This window comes from Syngnathus floridae, chromosome 9 (assembly GCF_059516105.1).
Source record: "Syngnathus floridae isolate MCC-2025c chromosome 9, RoL_Sflo_1.0, whole genome shotgun sequence".
In the NCBI taxonomy this organism is placed as follows: Eukaryota; Metazoa; Chordata; class Actinopteri; order Syngnathiformes; family Syngnathidae; genus Syngnathus; species Syngnathus floridae.
In genome coordinates this window covers 2,574,111-2,595,294 of record NC_142421.1, presented here as the reverse complement: position 1 = coordinate 2,595,294, position 21,184 = coordinate 2,574,111, and the positions used below count along the sequence as shown (strand labels likewise).

At 44.8% G+C, this 21,184-nt stretch overlaps 2 protein-coding genes across 3 annotated transcripts in view; one reads left to right on the top strand and one right to left on the bottom strand.

Moving 5' to 3' along the window:
* meis1b (Meis homeobox 1 b) overlaps nt 1-21,184 on the bottom strand; it is a 123,250-nt gene that overhangs the window by 99,354 nt on the left and 2,712 nt on the right. The window lies entirely within an intron of this gene.
* Nucleotides 7,530-21,141, top strand: spred2b (sprouty related EVH1 domain containing 2b). 2 transcript variants are annotated; one of them, XM_088385979.1, is made up of 6 exons: nt 7,530-8,110; nt 14,308-14,500; nt 14,607-14,775; nt 15,198-15,262; nt 18,148-18,309; nt 18,423-21,141. In XM_088385979.1, exons 1-6 carry the CDS (start codon nt 8,082-8,084, stop codon nt 19,209-19,211), a joined length of 1,407 nt encoding a protein of 468 aa, XP_088242105.1. In that variant the 5' UTR covers nt 7,530-8,081; the 3' UTR covers nt 19,212-21,141. The 2 variants fall into 2 exon arrangements, with proteins under 2 accessions (XP_088242105.1, XP_088242106.1); XM_088385980.1 differs by lacking the exon at nt 7,530-8,110 and adding an exon at nt 8,719-8,851.

Sequence of the window (21,184 nt, the reverse complement as noted above, 5' to 3'; positions counted from 1 at the left end):
GTCGGCCATGCTGCCGCGCTCCCACTATGCCCCTGGGACCCATCTGCCTTCCCTGTTATTAATTCATCAGGCTTAACCATGCGGCACTTTACGGCTCTGTTTGGACTGACCAAGTCTTTCTCTCTCTCTGCCGTATATCGGAAAACAATATCCGTCATGCCGAGGTGATGTTTTCGATCCCGCCCATTGTTGTTCTTGGGCCATCTCGAAAAGAAAACTTATTGCCGCCGAAAGAAGACCTTGGAGGAACCTTATGGGTTGGGGTCGAACATACAGTGGAACATCAAGTTCCAGGAATTCCAAGTCCTGAAGTTCCCCGATAGTCCTTTCCCCGTTGCCCTGTCAGCTTACAAGCACGGAAATAAAAGCTGAAAATCAGTCAAAAACGATTAAAGTGGAAAATCACTGACACTAGTGAATATCCTGTTACTCTTTAGAAGGCCAGAAATCTTTTCTGGGAGGGTCCGCTCCCATTTTTATGCCTTAATTCCCATCGCGGAAACGTCGAGGAAAAACAAAGGCTGATGAAAAACAAAGCCTTTTAAGGGCTATAAACTTTCTCCAAGCTAATCTACGAATCTAAGAAAATAAGTCATTGGCCCTTCACTGTGAATACATCATGATTGGCGTGTCTAAGAAGAGGCGGTGAGGAGATGAGAGATTGCAACCCTGTCAAAGGAGTTTATCTTCAGACACTCTTGACAAGAAACAAGACGAAAGTTTCCGGGTCGAAGCAACTAAACGAGCACTTTCTAAATTTGAAAAAAAAACAACAACGGTGGATTGGTTGCGGGGCTTAAACTTCTACGTGCGTGGCATGACGGTAAAAACTCGAAATGGTAAAAAGGACGTATACAGAGTATGGTCGATTTTGTTCAAGCCAAACAAAAATGTTGGAAATTTACAAAATAAAGTCAAAGTATGTGGATGAAATCTAAGGAGGCCAAACGCAATTGCTCAGAGGGCAGTCAACGAGTGTTGACCAGTAGCTCAGCACCTGGGTTACACTGCCCTCCAGAGGCCAAAAAAAGAACTCGCTGCTATGGTGACGAGAAGAAACATAAGTATCCAGGTTGGCCAGGGGTCGACAAAGTACTCACACGCTTAAATAACAGATAACTAAATCAAATCTACTTATGAAGTTTACAAAGTAGCATCTAGTTTTAACGATTAGCCACTTAAAAAAAAAAAGAATCAAGACCGGCATTACACTATTAAAGACTTTTGAAGCTGAATTCTTTCAATGTAAGGAGCAAAAATAGTATTCTTAGGCAACGCAGCAGTTAATCGATGGGCTCTAAAGTGGAAGCGTTGGATCTCCTTCAAAAGAAACAAACAGCCATTATCTCCTCGGGTAAACTCTCCATTTCCTACCATGAGCACCCTCACCGCTGAGTGCCTCCCCCAGGGAGTTCTTTCCAGGCAAACAGGCCTGTTTATTTGACAAAAATAAAGGCGGGGGGGGGGGGGGGGGGGGGGGGGTAGAGCGGGGTTGCCTAATTAAAATGTTACCAAAGCGTAGCAGGGCAGGCACTTTATTTAAGAACTAATTGCGCCCACGCTTGGGATTGCCTGCTTTTTAACGCACGTGCTTCTCGTCGTCACCGTGGCGGCGATGAATGTTAAACAGTCGTGATACGGGAGGATGCGCGTGTGATTAGCGGCGGCCTCGGCGGGATGCTCGTTTTGTTTACCAACAGTTGTTTTTAATCTTCGTGCCGTGGTGGGATCGCCACGGCTTGACGTGTTGGGACTTGTCAGCAGAGTCAACAAGGCTTGTATTCAACTTGACGGAATATATTTTTAATCAGGGCGGCACGTTGGCCTAGTGGTTCGACTGTCTGGCTCGCAGTTGTGAGGTTCAAGGTTTGAATTTGGGAGTTTGAATGTTCTCCTTGAGATTGTATGGCCAATGACCACTTCAGGGCTCATGTTTAAGTCCCCTAAACCTTTTAGAACCACTTATTTATCATTTGTATCATTTGATTATCGGGTTTTAATATCTAGTTACTTTTCAGTGGTGTCTTTAGAATTGCTTTGCTCTACTTTCTTTTTCCGATTGATGGGCAAACGTTAACGCACAATGGAAACGGAGAGCAAGGGTAAACGTAAAGTAAGAAAGTGCTTCGGTTTAATCAACAGATGATTGACAGAAATTAAGAAATGCCAGAGGGACATAAAATTATGTGACCCCCCCTCCCCAATTAATAGTCTATCATTTTTATCCCTTTGGGCGCAGAAGTACTTTTAAAACAAGCAGCAGGGATTGTCTTAAAAGTGTCGTCATTGGACGACGTGGACAAGGACAAAGTCATGGTGGCGCTAAGTAGTTGAAGAAGAAAAAAAATGGAAAAGAAGGATTGGGAGGGGTTGAGAGGGAGAATAAAATCTTAGGTTGTATTACCTTTTCACACGTCTACCTCAAAGTGACAGGCCGCTAAAGCAAAGCCATCCCGGCACAGCCAATTTCAACAGTTTTGCGGTGCACCCTCGCTCAAGTCAGGGTGAAAATGAAAAGCCGTGCCGAGACAAAACTTGTGAATGGACGCCTCGCTTTTCTCTTCTGATGTTCTTTCTTTTGTTGCTGAACGATTTACATTTTACGTATAGATATGGCCCATAATATATTTATATATACGTCAAACATAGAGTCAGTTAATTGGTACAGTTAGCTCGTCTGAGAGCTAGCAATACAATCAGTTGGTTGTGTCTTTGATATTTGACGATAAAAGGCGTGCAACAAAGCGTCGTCTGTCCGTCCGTCGGTCGGAGTTGCTACTCTAACAGGATTAAAGTGTGTTCCTTCTGCTCTTATCTACTGTTTGAGCACTTGATCACGGACGCGTGCCCTAATCCGAACATCGATGCTGCTCCATCAACACGCTCTCCTGGAGCAAGCCGCCAACAAAAGGGGGCCGATTGAGAGGGCAGGGGGCGCGGGGTCGATTTGTGCGCACACAGTATTTTTTGAAAAGACGTTCCACTGTTGTTAGCTTTGATAGTTGATGCCAAACAGCTAATCTGGAAAACTGACAGGCGTACGAGATCGGCGAGGCATTTTGGGGTTTGAGCGGAATTACAATGTGTGTGTGTGTGGTGGGGAAGGGTTTGTTTGGAAAATCTAACAGGGAGATTAAGTGAGGTTGGTTGATCAGCGGTGCATTTGTTTAGCTCGGGACCGGGCAGATGAGAGGCTGTTTATGTCAGATCTGTCATGAGCAATTGCAAATGTTTGGGACTTGTCATGTGTGGCGTACACAAGACACGCCGGCTGAGCCTTTAGAATGTGTTCAAAGAAAACAAGCGCCCAAGGCGGATCGACACTGATTGGCAGGCCGCTGCAAACAATTTGGATGACCAGCTACAAATACTGCTAATAAATACTGCTTGGTGTGGTTACAATATATAGGGCGGGAATGCTAATAGAAAACAAACAATGGAGAAAAACAACCAGAGGACAACAAAATGATGACGTTAGAGTTAACCTTGGCCTTTTACGCTCATATGTTATAAAGTAAAGCAATTTTTTTGAAGAGGAGACTAAGAAAAGAAAGAAAATGGGCCAATACAGTAAAGTGGAGACTGTGGAGTTGAAACACAGCAATGGACATTTTTATATAATTGATGGACTGGGCCAAAATTATCAAATAAAATAAAATTATAATGGGCTCCTTCAACCTTGAATTATCCAAACACTGAGTAACTCCTTCCCACAACAGAACTGGAATTCTTGACATGGTTCCGAGCGGGGGCAGACTCTGAATGTCCGCAACTCCAGGTTTAGGTTCCAGACCCCCACCCCCAAAAGTATCCACACTGACCACCGCAGAAACACAGAGCCGTCACTTTCAATTAGAAGCCATCCAAGACTATGATGTACAGTCCTGTCAAACAGCTAACGCACCCACATTTGGGAGGGGGGGGAGGGCAAATGGTACTGTTTGTTTATTGCATTTGATGTACTCAAAGAGCCCACAGAGTCAGACTGAAGATGTTTTTAAACTCATTTGGATAGATCTATTCTATTTTCAACTCACTTTCTGCCAGGCTCCAGTTCATTACCAGAGCTTCCTCTTTGCTATCACATCTTTTGCCGTCAGTTGCAGCAAACACTTAACCAAACACGCTAATGTTAGCTTACCGCGCTGGAAAGACTCCACAGTCTCCTCTTTGTCGTAAAGGCCCGGCTTAGATTTCTTGACTGATATGTTGACCCTGACTCTGATATGAAGCCAGTCCAAAAATGTGTGATTTTTGCACAATCATCCTTTTCATTTTTGTTTCGTGTGATATATTTCCAAACATGAGTGCTAAACTAAAATGGCTGAAGTTGAGACGGTTTGGCTGTAAATCTCAGCTAGGCGAACGGAAAAGTGGAGCCGCCACTCGGGCGAAAACCACAGACTAAACACTGATGACCTCGGTATTGACCTGCAACACACACACATGCGCGCACGCATGCGGTCATGCTTCCATATCACTTCAGAGGACATTGACTTACATCCATTTCCTGGAGATGTCAAAATGATTTAGCTTGCGAGCGTTTTTGGCGTGAGACAAATGTGCCTTTGATGCCAAGAGCCGGCCTCTCAAACACTTGGCCAAAATGTATTTTTGTTCTAAACATCAAAGGAATTTGAAATGATTAAGTATTTAATAAAAGCCTAATTTATTAAGATTTTATATATTGAATGTTTGTTTTGACTGGGTTTATAGTTTACTTCCACTCTAAGATTATTTTGAATGAAATGAGCCATGAAACTTTATTTTTCATATTATTTTACTTCCTTTCACGTTTGAACAAATTTCTTGTATCTTTTCCGTTTTTTAGAAACAGCACTATTGTTTGGTTTATCATTTTCACTTTTACTTAGATTGTTTTCATATTTTACCTGAAAGCGCATCGAGAGCACAACGTGATTGTCTGTCGCCCCCTGGTGGATGAGACTGTCTACTGGGGGAAGTGGGGTCCCCCTGACTTCCCAATGCCCTCGAACCCCACAAGAACGGTTGGCGTGACCTTTGAACTCATACCACACACTAGGGGCGACCTCATTTATCACCTGGATGTGAGCTGTTGTGATAGGTAGGACGTGTGTGTTTGTGTGTTGGTGGGAGTCATTAGTGTTGTTGATTTTAAAAGGGTGGAGGGGTGGTCTTTGGAGTGGTGGGGAGGGGGCAGACTTCATAAGTGTACAAAAGTTACAGACATGGAGACGCTGGCTTGATAGCTTCTGATTGGCTGAGGGGATGGAGAGGGCCGTGGGGGCTGCACATGGGGATGGAGAGGGGTCATGGAGTCAGCGCTGACGAATGTGTCCCGGGTTTCACAGTGTGGTTTGAATTAAAGACAAATTAGGTTCCTTTAAAGCTCAAATTTAGTGTGAAAGGAGCTCAAAAGCTTCTGAGGGCTCAGTCCAGTAACCAGAAAGAAAGAAGCAAGAGAAGAGAAGACAATAATCTTGTGAGAATTGGGGGAATTATTTTAAGTTTTTTTTTTTTGCTAGTCCAATAATTAATACATATATAGTCATAACATCTTTGCCAGTTTAATCCCAATGTGTACATACGCATGCACTTTTGGATGAATTGAGTCTTCCATGCACTGATATAAACCAGACCACATTTCTAAGAGTATGATGTAACTAATACCCAAACAAAAGTGTACGCATGTCTATTACTTGTATTTGTAAAAACCCAAAAAATAATAATAAATAAAAATCAAGGACTTGAAATTTCTTAGTCTGAAGAACTTTTTTCCATCCTAAATTTAGCACGTATACGAGAGCAAGAACTTTTCCCATTTGAGCCACACGGTGCCAGTATAGGTCCTCATCCAGTAGTCAGTCATTGGCCATGTGAAAAGAATACAAGTGGAACTAATTTGTAAATAAATGTTTTTTTTTAACATTATTTAAATTATTTTTGCTAATGAAGGCAGTAAAATCGAATTGATGTTCAAAACGTTGCTAGCTTAATGCTAACATACAATGCAAAACACCATAGACATGCTCACAAAACTAGCAATTATGCAGTTTCAATTTAACTTTAATCAAATAACGCAAAGTGTGCATCAACACATGTAGACCGACAATTTTTTAATACTCAGAGAAAACCAAGTAATATCAACTGCAGATTACTGACTCACTTGTGGATAATGTTTTTGTATGACGTAAACTTGTATTACACTGCCCCCTGGTGACCAAGGCACACGTGGAACACAACGAAGTGGGCATTAAAACAGCATTAGCACTAAACATCATTATGCACAAACTTGTAAATACTTTATCCTATTTAATTTTAATTATAGCTATATGTTAATGGCGCAATACCACAGAGTGTAGAGTGCTCCATTTCTTATTAAAAATACATTATAAAAATAGGGAAAGACTGGAAAAGATGAATGACATTTCTATTTATTTAAAAGGAGAACGATGCTATGAGATTGAAGTGTAAATTAATCTTCGAAATCATGGTACGACAAAGGCAACAATGACCAGCAGAGGGCGGTACTACATCGCGCTTTCTGAAATCCTGTCTGGGGGATTAGTTCAGACTTGATCCTCTCTTTATAAAAACAAACAATGCAGTCTAGTGTTTAGTGGTGGTGTAAACAGAAGCGCTCAATCATCTGACTTGCTCACACTTTAAGCGGATCAATAGGTGTGGGAAAAGATCAACCCGGAACGATTGTCTCAGTAAAATTAATCGGGCTTTTGAGTAAATCATGCATGTGGAGTTTGGAACTGCATGTTAGTTCACACTGAGAGGTGAGATTAACCGACAAGGCATGAAAAGTTCGACTTTAGATTCCGCAGGTCTAAATTTGCATAAAATTGCGTACTGTATTTAAAAAAAAAAATCCAATGTTAGGCATGTATCATTTTTTTTTCTTTTTTAATACAATTATGCAGAAGCATTTTATTGATCTTTTTGTGGAAAAAATGGTAAGAAAAAAATGCAAATGAATATAGTCTATAAATTTCTATTACAGTAATACGCACACACTGACATTTCCATGCAAATATACACACATGCATATACCAAAGTACAAATGCTGTATTTTGTTCCCTTATTGTAGTTACTGTACTGTTACTGCACTTGAAAACATTCATTTGTTCTTTTTACTTTTACTATTTGTGAAACCAGGCTTGTTAGTTGTTGTTGTTTTTTGCAGATGACGATAAAATGTGTAGAAAGCACATAAAACTAGAGTAAGGTATACTTGTAGTCAACCGTGGCTGAGATTTGGATTTGAGACTCAGGCCACATTGTTTTGATGAACATGTGTCCAGTAATTTTTTTTCTCTCAGTACAAGTACTATGCAAGTTGATCAGAGGACAAAACTACTGCATGCTATTTTATGCGCAATGAGTTCGAAATCATGTAGTGGTTATGAGGAGCTAAGTTGGGGTGCTATTTATTGGGGGTGTGGGGCATGTGGCTTTCAGCCCCAGCACCAAACTGGAGACCTACGTCACAACTTCCGCCCTGCTCCCTCTCCTCCCTCCCCCAGCTCCCCCCCCTCCTCCTCCTCCCCCGGCATCGCTGGAGCGACTCGGGCTGCCTTGCCTGCTTGCCTGGCTGCCTTGCAAACCAACATGGAGTAGCAGCGCGAGAGATGGGGCTCTAGCGGGGCCACCCCACGGCGACTACAACGCGATTTTTACATTGTAATAACAACAACCACCGTCGTGTGGAGGACATTTTTTCGGGGGGGAGGGCAAAAAAAAAAAAAAACGACAACCAGCCAGCACCTGAGGGCGAGTCCATATTCTCCTGCAAGGCGGGGGGAGGGAAGGCTTTCGTCGGACTAACAGTACCTGCTGGCTCGCTGAAAAGTTGGAGGATATCGGAGGAGAGGGGCTCGACATTTGCAATCGGAAAGCAGCTGGCTGACGAGGAATAAGAGCAGGGAGGTGAAGAGGGAGAAAGGGGGGTGGGTTCGCACTGCACACCAAAGATTTCCAGGAGGATATTTTGGTGGTAAATGTGGATTTGTAGCGGGGATCAACGCGATGACGAGGACGAGGGAGAACGCATCCGCCGCGCTACGTGACCTAAGGTGAAGCGAGGAAACATGATAGAAGAAGAAACACACCCAAACGAGTAAGTAGCCATATAAAACCCCCACCACCCCTACATTTTACCCCCCTTTGCGCTCTCCCACTGCACCCCCTCTCGTGCTTAACTTGGTCTCGGCTACTTTTTTAAAATACCTTCTGCTTAAGATTATTCAAGATAACAGAATGCAATATGAGTTGCTGGGTGGCGAGATTGAAGGGCCACCTTGTGTTTGGAGAAAAACGAGGTGGTGGTGGTGGAGGAGTCGAAGCGTGGGTGGATCGGAAACATTTTGTGAACGGATCGTCCGCCAGCAGCCCCCCGTTTTACAAACACTTCCCCCGGCTGAGAGAGCTTGCAGCTCTCACCACGTCAAATTAAACAAAAACGAGACAAGGCCACAAAGTGATCATATCGGCGCGTGTGTTATTATAATATTTGTTTTTAGCTCCGTGTGTGCGTCTGTGTGGTGCCTCTAACCGAAAGGGGAAGTCTCACAGGATATGAGATATCCGATACGCCTCATCCGCCATGTCTTTTTCAATCGCAGCTCATTTGCATACCCCCATTCATAAAAAAAAAAAAATCCCGGTTTAAAACCGTGACGTTTTCATCGCAAATCCCACATGCATCACGTTAATGTTGGTTAAAATAGCGTCATAATGCCTTAACCGCCTCGCTTCCGTGAGCACCCACGAGCACCCCCTAACCCTAACCCTCCATCGATCCAACATGGAGACGTTTGTTATGCTGCTTCGCCATTTTGGCTCTGCGATGTCGATTAGGGTATGTTTCGGTGGGAACTTGCATTTGGAGAGGGAGGGGAGGGGTGTTGGAAGGGGCCCGAAGGGCATCAGAGAGGGATGTTTGCGCTGCGGTAGCGTGACGCCGGCGTCATTCATAAAAGCCCTCGAAACTTTCCGGAGCTGTCTCCCCCCCCATTCATGCCCGCCGGCCGCACTCGGCTCCACGGGAGCAACAGTGACAGAGCCTCGGCTCTTTGGAAGGTCACTCCAGCGCTATAGCTACGAGCTAAATTGCACAATTCAGCACAACCCTGTCTATTCTAGCTCATGCACGATATATATACATCACGATAGCTATAATAAGGGCAGATTAGCAACTTTCAAAATACATGCCCACCCTTACATTTCACAATGGATCAAAGACAATTACGAAATGATGATGACGGACTATCGCATATTTTTTAATTGCAATTTATGGGTAAGATGCCCATTGACATTCATCCGAGGTCAGTCTGGCATCCCCACGGAAAGGCGATCCACCCCAAACAAAAAAGCACTCATCACGTAGCAGACGCTCGAGTTAGAGGGTCTACATATTGACCGCCCCCCCTCAAACGCCTTGCTAAGATTGTTCTGTTCCTCATGTTTATATTTGTCAACATTTGATATCGAGACTATCCCGTTTGGTGTGGAATTTCATGGCGGTCGACCGGTAATAACCGTCAAGAATAACACACTAAATTTGTGCCAACGGCCTTTGCTAAGTGCACTCGAGTAGCCTTGTTTGGTCATTTATTACCTCCCGACATACCTACGTTTACTTACACGGGCGTCATCTTTAAGGAATTTCCTAAAATATAACATAACTATATGGAGATACATACAACGGAGAGCATTGTTGTCCGTGGAATGTGACTTCAAATTCTGAGCACATTTTTATCGTGATCGCGGGTACGCAATTTCCAAATCTTTGATGCAGATTTCCCTCAAAATGTTTTTAATGCAATAAAGACACGAGAACGGTGGATTTAAGGATCAAGGGTTATAAGAATACTTGAAAGTAACCCAACGGAGGCCCGCCTTTAAACATTGTTGGAAATACACTGTGATTAAAATACCATGTCGGTAGCGCATTCCAATCAATTCTATGAACTTAATAAACCGTGGTATCCCCCCCCCCCACACCCCGCCAAGTATGCACGCACACACACTATCATGTGGAACAGATCCATGGTAACAGTGTTTCCTGTGTTGTACTCATCACAGCTTTTATATAATAGCCTGAGCTGTTTATATCTCGAGAGCAAACAACAGAGTCCGATTGTTTGTCCTTTTTCATTAAAACAATAATTAATCTTTGCTTATCAGCTGACGGAATGACCGAGGGATTTTAATAATAGCCAGAGTCCATGTCAACTTTGACTCTCACGAGCTCAGCCCCCTTTGCTTTGACGTTTTATTAGGGTGACGATTGATGTGAATAAACGTGGTTAGCGCCACCGCAATGTACACGTATCATGTGCTTTGCATTTCCAGGCCCGAAAATCCCCACCCCCGTTCGGAATTCTCTGCAAAGACGCGAGAAATAATGTCGTTTTTGATGTGGCGCTCTTCCCGGCAAATATGAAATACAAAACGACTCGAGGGTTATTTAAGCGGCGGTAACTCGGCCGGAAATCACATCGAATATCGGCCGGCTGAGTTTTAGGCCCGTAAGCGTCGCCACGAGCGAAAACCGCAACATCCGAGTGTTTATGTAAACAGAGTTGACAAGTTATCAAACACGAGGAGGGTTTAAGATACAGCGGTCTTGCAAAGCGGGAGAAAAATACGCTTTTTATTCATTTCCATCTAAAAACAATGTTGTCGGACTGAAAGTATTAGCCGCTCAAGTCTAAGAGGATATGAAGCATTATGGGGAGTTTTGCTTGACCTTGTAAGAGGTTTAGAAGCAATCAGCTTATTTTCCACCTTGATTTCAACGGATCAGATGTAGCGCTAACATGACACACGCTAAGAACTACCACTTCCAGTTTGCATTATTCACCACACTTTGACCCAATGTCAGCGCTTTTCAAAACAAGATCCGGAAACTTTGGAGTCTGTCAAATAATCGGTAACAGATTAAAAATAGAAAAGCAGGTGAGAATCACCCAATTAGCTTCGGGCCGATTCAAATCTCGGATATGATTGTCACGTTATCACATAAATGTCCGTAAAGTTATTTTTTAACAAAATCCGTATTGTTACAAAAATGAAGTCCTGTTGTAAGAACAAAGGGCGTATTTATTTTAATATAGTCTTTTTTTTTTCCTCTCTTAAATAATAGTCTTTTTGTTGAATTTATACCGACTCCAAACGCGTCCGCCGCCTGAATGACTTGGCTGGGCAACCTCTCCGCTTGGACACGTGAGTGAGCGTTCCATATAAGGGTGTCGGATTGGCAAGAAGCCGATCGCGACATCCCCCCCGGGAGACATCAGTGTCAATAGTTGGGAATGAACTCGCTTCACCTCGCCCTCTTTTTTTTGTTTTCGTTTGCGGAGGGGATAGGGAAGCTTTTCATTCCATTTCTATTCCTTCTCAACATGTGGAACTTTTCAAAGCCTCGCAAAGTATACGTGACAAGTTCACATAGATTCCTAAGTAGCCATTTTTGGAGGTGTCTTTGACTATGGCTGTCAAAACGTTTTCATGAAAATCCTAACTGATATTGGCGTGCACAGAACATGCTAGCAAAACCTTGGAGCTACTCGCTGACCTGGAAACAACTTTCGGCGCGGCTCACCCTCCGGCTGTCAGATGTCATGGTTTGCATTATGATTTAAGATTAATTAAAGGCGTTTACATAATTAGCAAATTAAACTGGACTGGAAATTCGATTTTTTTTTCCCCAAGACCTGCGCAGGGTGTAGCTAATGGGGAGGAGCATTTGTAAAGTTTGATCCCCACTGAATATTAGCAATTTTAATGTAATTTTTTTAAGAAAAAACAGTCAAAAGTTAATTGTGATTTTAAAATGTTTTAATTTTGATTTAATTTGATCTTTCGAAAAGCCAAATATTGTATTCAAAATTCCAAAACTGGAATTTGAATATCAAATATGTGGAGAAAGCCTACGCGTGCCTCGTCGTTACAGATTAGGCCTGAAACAATACGGGCGCGTCAAAAAGTCACCGCCACTTCCTGCTGGCGTGGACTTGAGGTGTGTGCGCCATAAGCGGCGTAGCCTTTACGCGTATGCGTGCTTGTGTTGATTAGACCAAGGAGTGGCCTTTGTCAGCTCTATTCAGAGGAAGTGTCGCCGCCCTTATCACACAGCACGAGCCCTTTTTTCTTTTTTACTATCGCAAACAGTCATGCATGAGTCGGATGCCGCGCATGACGACCGGCAGTCCCTGTTAGGTGACTCGCATTGTTGCACATAAATCACATCCTCCGATGCATTTGGAATTGAGATTTTATTGAGATTCTATCTGGATTCTAGATAGGGCCAAGTTGCCTAGAAGTCATACATTATTCTCTGAAACTTAGAACAATTTTCACCAAGCATGGTGTGTATTTTTGTGTTGATTTAGCAACAGTAAATTAAAAATGATGGGCAATAATGTCATTAGGCTAATAAAATTAATTACACACGTATTCACTGATGTGACTGCCAAGAGAAGCCAATTGTGTACTGTTGAATTATTTTTTATTTTTCTGAATTGGTACATAATGGTGAAGCCCAGTCGAGTATTTTTTTTTAAGTTGCTTACAACAATTGGCATTACTGAATGACATTTTTGAGGTCATTATATTTTTCTAATATTAGCACAAACAAATGAGCCAAGCTAAGGTGTGGAGGCTAACCACGCCAGTGGACCTTTCAACCTGACGAGGGATGGGCTGATTAAATTAGAAGAGGTGATTCATGAATTGCCCTTTATCAGCGCAGTTGCCAATGAGTGGCAAGAGTTCCAACCTTTGGCAAAAAAAATAGTGACGCAATTTGACGCAAAAAAAAAAAAAGCTCAAGCTGGTCATTTTTGTCTCAATGAGGTTCCCAACCCTTGCAAATGTTTTTGCGTGCACCCTTGTACGTTAGTCTAGAACACACTGCGGCCGCCTCCGCCGCTGTGGGTATCAAAGTAGCGCTTGTGGCTCTTCCTTGTGTGTTCCCACCACAGATTACAGGGCCTGTCAGCAGACGGGGGCTTTAAACACGGGTCACAAGACCAGACCGAAATGTGACATATTCACATCACCGAGAGCGTTGATAGCCGCTATTGTGTATTTTGAACCATGTGTGCTTATAAAGAAGGTCTGGATTTTTTTTTTTTTTTGCTGTTATTTCTGCTCATGGGTGGCCCGACCTGTCGCCCATGTGTTTTCAAGTGCACCAAGAGTCAGCGTGGTGATCAAATCTAAGCGCTATTGTCTTTGTAACGGCCAAGTTTTACGATGTCCCTCGTTTCTACAACTGTTAGCTGACTAAATTAAACGCAACAAACAGATAATCTGACCAAAAAGTGAGAGGGGGAACGTCTGTCGGACAACTTGTTGCCCATCCCGGAGTTATTTATACGAGCCGTCGTTATGACTGAAGACTGTCTCAGTTAAGGTTTCAGGAGCCGGGGGAACGCTACTGTATATGTCAATGGACGAGAATGGAAATACAGATGTGTGTGTGGGCGAGCAAGTGAGAGATGAAGAGGGGGGAAAGGGAGGTGCAGGAGAGAGAGAGAGAGGGGTGTTGTTATATAATTAGCTTACAGACAGTGCCGCGGATTTGACGCATCTATGGACACACACACAGAGCACAGGTGGCGAAACCAGTAGAGCAGCTCCCTCCCACCCACGCACATTCATAAAAGTGACTGAATGACAAGCTGGCTGACGACAGACAAACAGTGGAGTCCACACACCCTTTGCGTGTTCGTTTTTAAAAGACACACACGCACACACAAAGACTCCTTCCTGTTGTTGTCAGATCAGTGCACGGAGGTCATTGTGTCCCCATGGAGGGTGGCGACCATCATGTTGGAACACGACGACTCTTTTGTTCGGTACTGGTGAACTCGGTAGACTAAACTGTCGCAGGGACTTCCGTCTGCGTTTTTTTTCTTCCTCCATTTCGTGTGGAATCGCCGACAGATTGACGTTCTATTCCCCCCCCCCCCAAGACGACAAAAATCACGTATAAAATTATCACGCAGGTGCGAGTAGATGAGAGTTTAGGGTGGAAATGCCACCAATTAGGAGCCCGGGTTTAAGTTTATAAAATACGGTTACTTATGTAGGCCCGCGTGGTGGTGCGCGTACAACACCTCCCACGTCGTTAGAGCCGGGACGAGGCAAAGTCGTGACTGCAGACGCCCTCAAACATTCTGCCGATGTGTGGAAAGCAAACTCAATGCCGTATATAGATGATACAGTGAACTACCGTGTAAAGGTTGCGACGGTTGCGCAATCGGGCCCGAGTTTCTAAGCGAGGTTCTGATTGTCATGTTGCAGTGACAGCTACATCGTGCGTGTGAAAGCGGTGGTGATGACGCGGGACGACTCGAGCGGAGGCTGGCTGGCCCAGGATGGGGGCGCCCTTAGTCGGGTGGGGGTGTGCCGGCTACGGCCGCCCGAGCTGCCCCAGCTACCGCCTTCCGGCAGCTCCCAGTTTCTCATCCGGGGCGAGCGGCTACGGGACAAACAGGTGAAGGCGGCCATGATGTATCCAAGAGCTAACTTTCTATGGAAAGTTTTCATCTTTTTGAAAGTCCCGCAAGCCTCATCCTGACTGATGTCCTTTGGGTTGTCAGGTGATCATGGACTGCCCGTTGAGGAAGGACTTGGTGTACACCATCGCCACGCCCACCTTTCACCACTGGAAGGTGGAGGACCGAAGGTGCGGCCTCTCCTTCCAGAGTCCGGCCGACGCCAGGGCTTTCGACAGGGGAGTGCGCAAAGCCATCGAGGACCTGGCCGAAGGTACGTAGCGCCTGGCTAACAACATTTAGCATTCAATCACAAAACAGGCACGCTCAATAACTGCCGTGCTTACTATTTCACATTTGGTTGTTTTCTATTTTTGACTAAGGAGTGTTCACTACTGGCTTTATTGACATTTTAGCCAACCACAAACTTTATTGGGAACTTTTAGGGAAAGGCCCTTTTTTGTTCCCAATGCACAAAACCAACAGTGTTGCTTCCAAATGAACTTTACAGGAATAAAGTTTGCAAATTGACACTGTAGAGGAAGCAGTAAACGACCTTAAACACTGGTGTCAAACTCAAGGCCCGGGGGAGGGGGGGGGGTCATTCACAAAAGCAAATAAAGTGTGTCAACTGCAGGTTTCTTACAAAGTCAATTTGGCCTGCAACAAAAAAGAATTTTTTTCTTTGTCCCGTAGGTTCCACAACCTCCTCAACAGCACTCCAGAACGAGGGCGAGCTGGGCGACGACGACGTCTTCACCGTAAGACTGTTTTCTTTTCGCTCAACTCAGACAACACTAGAGCTGTTTGCCGTTTAAAAAAAAAAAAAAAAAAAAGTTTGTCTGCTTGAGAGGGTCCCCCCCCCCACCTCCCTGTAATACGACACTGAGAGCAGCAGGCAGGGTCAGAAGGTTACTTCCTGCTCCCCCCCCCCCTCCCCAAACTCTCCCTCCACCCACTCGAGCAACTTAAAAAGAGCGCAACAGCGTGCAAACTAGCGGCTCGCAGCTGTTTCCCAGCTTAGAGCCGGGCGGCTGATTTACGAGAGGAAGTGCCTCGTGGGTTCATCTTTTGGACTCTGGCTGTCTGCTACGGCCAAGACTAATAGGTGCTCTGCTGGGAGTGTACCGCCACCGCAGAGATGCACACAAACACCAAAAGAGGCTTCGACAAAGCTGTCACGGGACTCCACAACACTGGGAAATATAGGCAAAGAGATTCCCTTGCAACATCAATACTTTTAACAATTGTAGCAGATATTTGGAAGGGGTGGGATGCCTAATGACTAAAAACACATAAAAGCTGAAGCCGAAAACTGAATAAGGGAACGCTGTAATGTGATATTTTCAATGTTGTTGCCATATCTGCTGTTCCTTTTAGCTTCTGTTAATGATCTGGCGGTGCGGCGGCCGGTAGGGCTCGCCAAGTGCGCAGTCGTGGACGGCACGAAATGCGCCGGCAGATTTACAGGCATCGGGGGACGGTGGGAAGGGGGCGGGACAAATGATTCCTCATCGTCCTCCACCTCCCTTTCAGAAGGTCTCCTCCGTCTCGGCACAGTGGGAGTAGACGCGACGGAGAAAATTGGGTGTAAATTCTAGGTTCATCCCAGGAGGTCAACAAAAAAGCCTAGAAATTTAACTTGGAAGTAGCCGGAATTTGAAATTAGAGAAAAGACGAAGAAACGTTCACACTCGCTCACAGAGTCCGTTCGCGATCCGATCCTGTTTTGAATTAGTCGCAGCCTAGCAGGCCAGAGTACAGGCGGTATGTTTTGTTATTTTTGGCCGGCTGCTCCGCAAGAGCTTTGTAAGAAAGCAAAGAAGGGGGGCAGGGTGGAAGGTGGGGGCGTTTGGAATTCTCAGCATGGCAGTGTCCATGTGGGGAGCGCTGCTCAGGAACGCGTCCAGGATATAACGGGTATAGCTTCACCGCACACACAAACGCATTTCTGGGTCATATAAATCTGGCAAATAATTCATCGAGTCCAGGCCTCGCTATGTGCCAGATGGACGGGATCAAAGCGCTGGAGGTGAACAGTTTGTCCGTGTGATCATTCTTAGGAATAACTTCCGAGGGGTGAAAATGACACCGTGGCTAAAACAGATGTGTCATGCGAGAAACATTGTTTTAAATGGATGTCGCTTTTAAGCTAGTAAGCCCCGCTAGTACAGTGGCGTCTTGAGACCAAATGTTTTTTTTATTTTAGTAATTTGGTGGCGAGCGAGCGATTCTTCAAGCTATATAATACCACTCCCTTTCAAAGATTACCATCACACTAAATATAAAACATGTATTTAAGAACCACAACTTTGCCTTCCGCTAACACATGACGCTAACCCAACGCAATAAATAGGCTAATGAATAGCATCGATAGGCTACGGTGGTTGGTTTGATACACCGCTTCCCAATTTTCACATGTTTTGTAGTAGTCCGCACATTTTCTGGAGAAGATTCCAGAAAACTTCAAGCTAGACCATATCGAACCAGGAAAAACATGGCTCGTATGTTGACCAGAGTTTCTGTGTCAAATTCTTAGATCTCCAAAATCCAACACCAACACATCCTGATAGTTTATTTCTCATCACAAAAGAGCGCATCCCCAAACACGTGCCTGTCAGCTGGGACATGGATACCCCCCCCCCTACACGCCTGCGACTGCCTAGGCTGACCTGAAATCGATCTGCCCGCAAACTGCGTGGCCAGACGTGTGTGGTGTCTGGCCAAGATTTAACTTGGAGCGGCGCCCTGACGGTCTTTTGGCAGAAAGGCAGGAAGGCGGTCAGGATACGGGTGACATGAACAAGCAAAGTGAATCGAACATGCAAACCCGTCAACACTCAGGACTCCTGGAATCGTGTCTATAATATTTTTAAGAAGCAGTTTTTTTTTTTTTTTTACTGACTTGAGGCTCCATAATGGCTTTCTCGGCAACCTTCCATTGGGAATTCCCGTTGAGAATAATTCCCCGGAGAGCTGCGGGAAATATCGGAACGGGCTAATCCCAGCCAAAGCCTTTTCTCAACGAAATGAGCTTTTAGCCTTTTTAAAGAGATTTGACCCCAAATTGGGTGTCCTGCTAATAGACAGATACTAACCATTACTGACAGAGATGTTGAACGCATTCAATTTTCAAAGCTATACCCTGACTTTGACGCTAATATCTTTTGCTCATGTGACAACTCAAACAACAAAAACAAGATTGATAAAGTGCTTGAACATCTTGTAAGTCTGCTGATTTGGCGAAAGAGCGAGGTTCGACTCAATTGAGGTCAAGCGCTATTGAAAACTTTAAGGGACTGTTCCCAAAAACATTTTGACTCCATCGCCGTGGTAACCACATCCGTAACCGTCCTAAAGCCATTAAAAGACTACCTGCCTTTTTTCACGGTTCCGTTTCAAGGCAGATGCGTTGAAAAGTTTGCCCCCGTTTCCAAATGAGGAAGCCAAGGACTGAAAAACAAAGTCGTACTTTCCTGTTTTTTCCCCAATCGGAGTAGAGCCTTCCTGTTTTTGTTTGTCAAATCTCGACGTCCGGCGACCGAGGTTTTTTTTTTTTGTTTGGTTTTTTTCGCCGCGTCCAATGACAACGCTGCTCTCAGACGCATCCTGTGTTTGTTTGTCGTCATCCTCCTCCCTTCCCTAGAACGCCACCGACAGCTCGTCCAACTCCTCCTCCCAGAAGCTGGAGAGCTGCCTGCCACCGCTCGAGTCCTCACCTCTACCGCAGAGGCACAGGTGCATGCTGGGATATCACCACAACCTTCACGACTCATACCGGCTATCGGACCACTACCTGCTGGACCAGGTTGGAGTTTATGTTCCATCCTCGACAAGACAAACTAAAGAACTTGTTAGACTGAGGATTAATTGTTTACAACCTGTCAACGTCCCGGTTGAAACTATTCTCTCTTTCCACAGCCTTTGTCCCGGATTCCCCATGTCACCTTTCAGGAGGATGAGGAAATCGTGCGCATCAACCCACGCGAGCGCAGCTGGGAGCGGTTGGGCGACCGCGTCAGCGAGCGTCTCCACGCGCGCCCGTCAGAGCGCTCTTGGCTCACGGGCTACGAGGACTACCGCCACGCCACCATGCGCGACAAGTTCATCCAGATGGACGACACCGAATCCTACGTCCACTTTGCTAAGACAGAGGCGCATAAGCACGACTACACGTACCCGCTAGCGCCTGTCCTCTCGCCCTCGGACTCCGATCCAGCCCTAGGACCCTTTGCCGTTAAGGGCCACCACGGCGGGTCCTACCGCCAGGGCTTTTCCGTGGTCTCCAGCCAGCCTCGCTCCTTCCTACCCAGCTCTTCCTTGTCCACCAACGGCGGGAAGGGCCACAAGGAGGACGGTCCGGAGCGGGCCCACTGCGAACACTGCGGTGAGGCGTTCTCGGTGGCGGAGAACAGGCGAGGCCGGTGCCAGGACGCTCCGGATCCCGTGCGGGGATGCGTCCGGCGGGTCAGCTGCATGTGGCTGGCGGACACCATGCTCTACCACTGCATGTCCGACCCCGAAGGGGACTACTCGGATCCCTGCTCCTGCGATGGGGGCGAGGGCGGCCGGTTGGGCACGCGCTGGCTGGCCCTGCTGGGCTTGTCTCTGGTGGCGCCGTGCCTCTGCCTGTACCCACCGCTGAATGCATGCCACCGGGCGGGCCTGGCATGCGGTTGCTGCGGGGGCCGACATAAGGCCCTCAGCTGAGAGGGGGAAAAAACCAGAACCCAACGCAAGCACAGGGAAGGACAGGGGACAACCGCTGCGGTTTCGCTTGATCGCCTGACAATTCCTGGAATTGATATAAGCCAAAAAGTCATAAAAAAAAAAAAAAAAAACTGGTGCATTTTCTAAGAGGCCTGGGAAGATAAGCTACCCCTAAAGGCAGACACTTGTCTCGTCTCTCCATGCTCCATTTCCGGGCAAGAGACCGCACTCTTTTTTTCAGGGGGCCTTTTATTTTTGTTTTTTGTTTTATAGCTGAATATATATGTATCACATATGCAGGTACTTTATATTTTGTACACTGACTTTGTCATCAGAGAACTTAAATTGCAGTGTTCCCCCGCGAATACAAGGCTCGAACCGTGCCGCAAAAAAAAAAAAAAGCTGACGTCCGCGGTAATTGACGCACGTCTAAAAAGCTTTATAATCGCCAACAGATGCCACAAGATGGCGATAAAGCATTGCTTGTCTATTAGACAGAACTACGGCTTGATGACATGATGCTCGCCCCCGTCACTTCAAAATAGTTCCTTGGCACCAAAGCAATACTTTTATATGAAACATGGCTTTGGCCTGAGCACAAAAACAGCAAATGTGAGTTTTTCTGCAGATGATCGGTTCCAAAAATAAACTCGAGGAATATGCGGGGGAATACTGTACTCTTTTCTTTGTTCTATTATTTACTTTCCTATTTCAACATCCTTGTTCCAATCGAAACACTACATCTGAAAAGTATGAGGCCACTTCCTAGCAATCAAAATATCCCAAAGATTTTATTTATTTTCTCATTGTACTGATCCACAAGCAGAACAAAAAATTTTTTGGGGGCTTTGTGGTTCACTCATGGTGCCTCCGGTCACACTCACCCATTATTGTTAGGATTATTACAAAAGGTGCCTCAAAAAGTATAATCAGTAAAATTCGAAAACCTTGCCATTCTTGGGAGCGTCAGAAATTCATGCTTTTTTTTTTTTGCTGCCACTTGCCTTAACAATCTGGAGTGAAGATTTCCGTCGCAGAACTCAAAGCGTGGTGACAAACTTGGTTGAAAACTTTTTTTTATACTTAAAAAAAAAAAAAAATGAAAAAGATATAATGAACAAGACTTACCTGCGGCGTACAATCGGCTCAGACCAACGGTGACATTAGAGGAGCAACACAAATCCCAATAAACTCAATTTATACTGTACATTTTGGGTGTCAAAATACAAGAGTCATTTATGACAAGTGTTAGCATTGCTTTCTGTGTGCTTTAAAAAAATCGTCGTGTCGTTTTTGTCAAATCTGAACAAACATTAAGCGAAAAGCAATACTAGCACTGTGCCATAAGTGATATGGACAAAACCATGACAACAATTATTAAATTCATCCCTTCCTTAAGTACAAAATACAATTACACGCCAATCAATAGTTTGAAAAAAAAAATCATACAGATTCATTGCAACAGCTACTGTGAGATATCTATGTTGAAGTATCTACTAGCTATGTGACGAAGTCAAGCTATAGAAAAAAACATGCAGACATCCAAGAAATGTAGTTATTTAATGTGATTAAGGATATTAAAAAAAACCTCAATTTGGTAACAGAAAAACAACTGTACAATATCTGATATTGGCTCAAGTATACTAAATCGATATCTCATGTTGGCATATCTATATTGTATCTGATTATCAGATTATGCCATATAAATTCTGTAATAATAAGATATCGGTGTAGCCATACTGTACTGATATCAGCACGTTGATACTGTATTTGATATTTGATGTTGGTATATCGACGCTGTATTTACATATATTGCAATATTTTGTTCCATCTCTTGCTGGAATCATTTTTGACAAATGCTTCACATAAATGTTTTTTTTAAGGCATCTGGAGCGTTTAAAAGGACAAGGGTGCCCCCCGCCCCCCTAACTCAACTAAAACCTAGGAAGTCAAGCTCCCATCCGGATAGAGGT

Bases quoted from the DNA above. Each gene is read 5' to 3' on its own strand.
- spred2b (XM_088385979.1), top strand. From the start codon at position 8,082: ATGATAGAAGAAGAAACACACCCAAACGA. The intron at 14,776-15,197 runs GTACGTAGCGCC...TTTGTCCCGTAG, and splicing joins CATCGAGGACCTGGCCGAAG to GTTCCACAACCTCCTCAACA. The intron at 15,263-18,147 runs GTAAGACTGTTT...TCCCTTCCCTAG, and splicing joins GCGACGACGACGTCTTCACC to AACGCCACCGACAGCTCGTC.